The sequence below is a fragment of the Anas platyrhynchos genome, chromosome 22 (assembly GCF_047663525.1).
Source record: "Anas platyrhynchos isolate ZD024472 breed Pekin duck chromosome 22, IASCAAS_PekinDuck_T2T, whole genome shotgun sequence".
NCBI lineage: Eukaryota > Metazoa > Chordata > Aves > Anseriformes > Anatidae > Anas > Anas platyrhynchos.
Window position 1 is genome coordinate 6393641 of NC_092608.1, and position 6865 is coordinate 6400505.

At 54.4% G+C, this 6865-nt stretch overlaps 1 protein-coding gene across 2 annotated transcripts in view; it reads left to right on the plus strand.

The window, feature by feature from the left end:
• EPHA8 (EPH receptor A8) overlaps positions 1-2161 on the plus strand; it is a 44342-nt gene extending 42181 nt beyond the window's left edge. For both annotated transcript variants that reach the window (XM_013095311.5, XM_072026927.1), the window contains one exon: positions 692-2161. In XM_013095311.5, the coding sequence (XP_012950765.4) occupies positions 692-806 (115 nt within the window). In that variant the 3' untranslated portion in view covers positions 807-2161. The remainder of the gene's footprint in view (positions 1-691) is intronic.
• Positions 2162-6865: the final 4704 nt, after the last annotated feature.

A 6865-nucleotide genomic window follows, 5' to 3' on the forward strand; every position in this document is an offset into this window, starting at 1 on the left:
GCCACAAGCGGTACCAGAAGAGATGGCAAATACATCCTGGGCTTACATTCACCATCCTCTGGTGTTAGCTCTCGTACCAGGGCTGGAAAAAATCTCTTCTACCTCTGAGGAGAGTTGCTCCTTGCCAAAAGCAGTAGCTGCCGTGACTCAGAAAGGATGTGACAGTGAAAGCGTTGGTCGAGCTGGGACGGGTAAAGCAGGAGGAGGTGAAAGGGAAGATGGAAAGATGTAGGCAGAGGGCTGTCAGCTGCATTGATCGGGGGCTGTACCTGGGGCCTTCGCCGTGGCACTGAACGGATACAGATCCTTGTTTCTCTCACACACTTTTGAGTGCAGGAGGCTCATCATCTGCCTGTCTTTCTGACTGGATTATCTGAGGGCATCTCACTAAAACTGCATCCAATTTCAGAGCATCGATCTTGTCACCTACTAGCCTGTCAGGAGCGGTGTCCCTTGCTCCTGCTCACCCCTCGGCTGTCACAGCAGCCCTGTCAGGAGGCTGTGCCAGGGGGAATGACAACCTCTCCTTCCCTGGGGAGCATGTCATGGGCCCCTCGGGCAGCCTGGTGCTGAGGGGCAAATGGAGAAGAGCCAGGGGAAGGGTCCTGGGCTGGTCCAGAGGGTGTGCATGCAGGGAGGAGTTGTGTTTCGCTGGGCTTGAGGATTGTCTGACAGTGTCCTTATTCTCCAGGGACATTCGGAGTCTGGGCATCACCATGATGGGCCACCAGAAGAAGATCCTGAGCAGTATCCAGGCCATGCGGTCCCAGCTGCTGAACACAAATGGCCCCAGGAGGCATCTCTGATCACCGGCTTCGCAGACCCACATCGGACATTCCTTAACACTTACCCTGACCTGGGGGCAGCAGGGTGGTGAGCAGGAAAAAGGGGCACCAGACCAGGATCTGGAACTCCTCCAGCATCTCTGATTTGAGCTTCAGTGGAAATACGCCTTTCCAGTTACCTCGACAATCCTGCTGCCTCCTTCCCCCATCTGAAGCGGGGAGCAGACTTCCAAGCAGGCTAGAGACAGGTCCTTCCTCTCTCCATCCTCTACTGTGTCCCTGTGGGGCCGGGGGTCCCCATACAGCTGTGCTGGACGGGTGGCAACCCCTTCACACAGCGGGATGGCCCCAGCAGCACCTGCAGATGGAGGGGTAGCACTCATAACAGCAATACCAGGACCAGCAGGACTGGGCTTGTCACGGGCCCCAGCCCCTGTGGATCTGACATGTGGGGATTTTGGTGGAGCCCGGAGCTGAGGAAGGCCCCACAGACTGCCATGTGGCCCTGATCCTTGCAGTTGACTTTGTGTTTCACCTCCACTAAGCCCAGGAGGGCAGGGGATGGGGTACAAGCTGACAGTGCTAGGCAGGCTCTGTGCAGAGGATCCTTTCCCCCTTTCCCCACACGGGGAAAGAAGCGGCCAGGGTCTGCTCTCTGGAGCCTCAGGAAATCTCAGGTCCCACAGGAGACTCTCCACCTCGTGAGCACACCAGCACTGCTCTTCTCTGGATAACAGCACAAGCATCCCGGGGCAGCCCAGGCATGCTTTCTAGGGCCACAAGCTCAGGTTTCTCTGCCATCTCCTCCGGCCTCCCCCAGAGCTGCACCCAGCAGAGTGGGAGTTTTTTCCCATCTCACCTGGTTGGGGGCCGGAGAGATTTCTGCCAAACTTTCTTCTTATATCACCCTAGAGAAACCCATGCTACCTGCCTATACCTGGGGCTGCCAAGTCGTCTGCAGAGTGGGGGTCCAAAGCAATATTTCCAGCTGCAGGCACACAGCTCTGTGGCTGGAGAAAGGGGCTCTGCTCAGCCGTGTCAGGCAGGGCTGGCAGGACCTCCAGCACTGCCCGGCTGGTAAGCCAGGTGACAGGGAGGCTGGCCTTTCCTCCTCATCTCTGTCCCCTGCAGGAGCATCTCTTTGGGTAAGCTTCCCTGGTATGGAGCAACAGCCTCCAAAGACGCGTGGAGCTGGTCTGAGAGCTGAGGTGGATGCAGTGATGCAGATGTGCCAGGGAGGGTGAGCGGGCTTGGGGGCTGGAAGGCTTTCCCGAGTGTAAATACGATTTTCTATGGGTTGGGGACTGTTTTACTGAAATCTGATGTTATGTACACAAACGTTTCTCAAAGCACAGAAGCCCCAGACGTGGGGCTGAACTCACTGCAAAAAAAAAAAAAAAAATCTCTGCTGGGAGCACGGCTCGGGTGGGGGGGTGGGGGTGCTGGAGAAGGAGAAGTGCTGGAGGGGGGCCCTCGCTGCCTGCTGGGGACCCACCACAGCATCCTGTCCTGAGCACTTGCACAGAAAATCCAGCACCACCCCAGTGCAGGTACGGGCAGGATCTGGCCCAGGCTCTGCTTCTCCCAGCACTGTTTGGGCACCAGGCGGGTGGGGGGGTGGGTTAAAGCCATTTCCCAGTTGCAATAATCCGGGCTAAACTGGCCTTTCCGGGGCTGGCTTAGCTTTCTATCCTGGGCACTTATGTCCTGATGGTTTCTCTGGCTGTGGCGGGCACTTTACTTCTTCCTATGGAAGCTCTTTGTACCGGGGGACAGATGCAATGTGTTGTTGAATTCGTATTGCACTCCGCATCCTGCACTCACACCCGCCACGCACCCGCCCTGCAGAGTGACCACAGGCGTCCTCCCGAGCCCTGCAGCACAGGGCAGCGTGCACCTCCTCCTGGATAATAAAATTCCTTCTTCCCACGGGCCATCTCCTCGCCTGTTATTGCCCCTGTGCTGCAGAAAACTGCCTTAACCACTCACGGAGAGTACAGGGGCCTCGAAGGATGCTTCGCAGGCACAGAAGGGCCAGCACTTGGATGCGCAGCCAGCCACCTCCTTCCCTGCAACAAAAATCCTCCCATGTGTGAAGGATACATCCCTAGGGATGTCCTTTCACCTGCAGCCCCTGCCAGCCCCATCCAGCACCTCCTTCCCCCCAGACCCTCCTCTCTGGCCTCCCATCGCCCTCCCCAGTGTCCCCTGTCCGGATGCATCGGCTCCAGGCTGGAGAAGCTGCTGCTGTGCAGCATCCCCAGCTGAGGGCTGAGCTTGCAAGCCCTGCCATCTGCTCTCAGGTCTTGGGGTCTGCCTGTCTTGTCACTGTGTCAGGACTTTCTACCACCCACATGATGACTGCAGGATGCCTGCTGCTCCTTGTGTCCCTTAACTGCTGCCCTGGACCCTCCTCCTTTCCCCATCACCTCCTAAATCCACCCATCAGCGTCACATCCCACCTTTCGGGTTTGCTGGAGCCTTTTACTCAAGGAAATATGGTTGGAAGGGGTCTCTGCAGCTCACCTCACGCAGCTCCCCCACACTCACACCAATGCACACACCTATGTGGGTTCCTCTCCCCACCACGCAGGCACGGGGACAGCCACGGTGCTGCACCTTGCTCCTGGCTCACTGCAACCTGGCATTCGCATCATGCAAAGCCACTTGTGGACAGGGCTTGGGGAACCTGCTCTGGGAAAGGAGCAGATCCAGAGGCCAGCCCTTCCCTCTGAGGACAGGAGACGGAAACCCTGGCTTGGGCTTGGCGGCAAATAACCCCCCTCACGTCCCACAGCAGCCGTCAGGACTTTCACACCTTTTTAGATATCTCCAGAGGGACTTTTATTCCAACTTGCACACTTGAGAACTGCTCTTGGCTCCTTTGGGAGCCCGCTTGCACCCTTGGGAACCTGGTAAAGCAGTTTCCTTTTCTAGTCACACCCGATATCACTCCAAGCTACCGACAAGCCACCTCTGAAGCTTTTAATTCACAGCTGACCGTGCCGGGTTTGGCTGTGTCAGTACCAAGCGAGGCTCTGCGAGCTCCGTGTGCCTGGAGGTGGCAGCCTGGGCTTGCCGAGCACCCGTGGAGCCCTGCACGAAGCCGCCCGTCTCAGCTTTGTGCCAGCTTTGTGCAGGTTTGCAGGGGTCAGAGCCACTCCGTGGATGGTGTTAACAGATGGCGAACTCGGCTTTGTGTTCACTAATACGAGTCCTGTCTGATCACACACCAGCTCAGTCTGCCAGGGAAGGCTGTATTCCCAAACCACTTTCTCTCTCTGCTTTTAGCACAGCCATTTAGCATCGTGTCCAAGCAAATTACTCAGGATAACATGAAGCAAGATAGAAATACCCTCTGTGGATGCCATTTGAACCCTCAGAAGGGTCACAGGTTAAGCTCTACATTGACTTTGAAGTGTCTCTTCGGTCACATCTGGGTTGGAAAACACCGTGGAGGAGTGGGACAGCAGCACACGGAGCTGGGACTGGCCCCAGCACCATGTACCTGGCCTGGGATGGTTTTTTTTGTTCGTTTGTTTGTTTTTTTCTGTGCAGAATGTGAACAGGATCCTCAGTTCTGTGCCCTTGGCAGCTTAAGGGTCTCGTAGCCAACAAGCCAGGCACTATTACACCTGCTTTGCTGAGCAGGCTGTCAGTACCAACCAGGTTCAGGAAAATTAGAGTCTTTCAAGTTTCCTGGTTGAAATCCCCTGGCAATCATGTCTCGGGAAATCCCAGGACAGAGTTACTGCCTCTCTGGCTTATGCAGTCCTTCCAGAAGGGAATTGCAGACCACTTGCAGGTGCCAGAAAGATTTCTGCATACAAAGCTGGCAACGCTTCCTCTACACAAGCCGCTGTTTATTCCTGAAATTAAAATAAATAAACAAATACATCACTGAGTTTAAAAAGTTGCACACCACATAGGAAATTTGTGAAGAGGGTAAAGGCCTTGAAACTTGTTGATCCTGACAATCAGCCACGGCACATTGTAGATTCTCATTTTCCTGACACAGAAAATGAATTATTCCCCAGCATTCACTGACGTCTTCCTCAGCCAAGAGCCTTCCACTCCTGTAGATTTGTTACTCCCTGCTTTATCACCTTCCCCCAGCAAATTGTCCAGAAAGGTAGCCCTTGAAGGGGCAGACAGTGGGATGGAGGGTGTGGGTGGGGTGGCACCCAGTGACTAAATGGGAAGCAATCCTGTAAATTCACTGCTTGCAGCACCAAGGAGAGGGTTTGCAGCTGAGCAGTGGTGGAGGCCTGGCAGCAGTCGGCAGCTAGCAAGGGAGTCCTAGTGCTGGGCTCTAAATCTGTTATCAAAAGATGAGGTTCCTCAGTGTAATTCCTTTTTTTCTCTCACATTCAGAGCTGCCAGTGAAGGGTCAGCAGCACTTACGAAATTTTCAACTCTCGCAGGTTTTGAATTTACATGTTTTTTCTTTTTTTTTTTCTTCTTTTTTGTGTCTGAGATGGAAGAAGATTATGAATAAAAGATTAAAATTTGAGGTCTCCCAATCATTTAAGAGCAATGCAATGAGTGTTTATTATGGGAGCGATCACGAGCCAAAAAACTGCTGCGTGCGTATCAAAAATTAGCAGCCAGCTTCAAACAAAGCTTGGGGGGCCCAAGCAAAAGGCCCCCCAGCTGTGAACAGCGAGGATGTGCCACATCCCTGGAGAGGTCTGAAGGTGCTATGGGACAACCCATGGCAGGTGCCAGCCAGTCTGTCTGTGATGGAGACAGCCCCACCGTGAGCGTGGTGCTGGGCAGGACAACCCACAGGTCTCTTCTGCCAGCCCCTGAAGCGTACAGGCACTGAAATATCTCGAGACAGAAAAACCTCATCAATAAAAGCTTAGCATCAATTGCTGAAGTGTTATGGCTCAGCTTGCCGAGACATTTCCAGCCTTTCCCCTTCTTTTACTTGGTCATGAGCTTCTCAGGACCAGCCAGGGCCCTGCAGTGCGTGTGCTTGGCCCCATCCTGCGGCTCCTTCCCCCTCCTGGAGCTGCTGTGGGTTTCAGCCTGACCCGCCAGAGGACGGCAAGCATGGAGCAGTTTCCATGAGCCTGTTTCTGCAGGCTTTATGGAAATAGATGACAGCTGGAGAAGGAGCCTGTGATGTAGCAGTGCCCCCACAGACAAGACGGTGGCAGCCCCAGCTTGCACATACACATGTCCAGAAGGAGGCACGAAGGAGGGATCTGTGACAGCTCCCTGTACAAAAAGCTGTCATCACTGACAAAACCTCTTCCTCAGCTTTTATGCTCTCTTGTGTCCTCACTTTAGCAGGAAAGCCCCTGATAATGCTCCTCTGGCAAGGGGACTTGGTCCTGCCCTTGGGGAGAGCCCTCCTGCTGCCCACCTTGCTCTCCTTAAGCATCAGGCTGCTGATCCTGCTCTGTCCCAGGGCTTTGGTAAAAACCTGGTAAAAACCTGGTGCTGGGTGCTCTGCAGTGTCCTGCAGCCTTTTCTTCTCACACAATTTGCCAGGACTACCACCATATCTATATTCAGGTTTACTTTTCAAGCCTCGCTAAAATCCAAGTGCCTTGCACAAACCGAAGTGTGAAATTTGAGAGTGCTTGGTGGAAACCACAGCACCACAGGCTGCTCGAGGCACATGGGGCTGGCACCTGGGAACGGCTTGCAAGGGTCAGGATTACAGCTGGGGTGGTGTTTCCTAGATTTTTAAAGATGTTTAGCATCCATTCGAGGTATTTATGATGAATGCCCAAGGCTCTTACTTCTCCCAGGTGGCTGGTGTAGGTACTGGCATCTGAAGCATACGACAAGATCCATGCAGAAGTGCCATGGGTCTGTAGATGCTGTGCAGGGAATTGCAAACATTTTGGCTTGTTTGTCCCAAATCCTTATTTTCCCTGTTGTGCTTTCAGCATCTTCCCATGCAGTGTGAGCCTGCAGACTCGGGGCAGGACAGGTCCAACCCTGCTTCGTTCCCAGGAGGTGGGGTCTGCCCTCAGGGAGCCCCTTGCTGCAGCAGGTTACATTTGGGGGGGCTGCTCCGTGGGTGCAGGTCCCTCCTCGTGCACAAGTCCCATCCTGTGCCC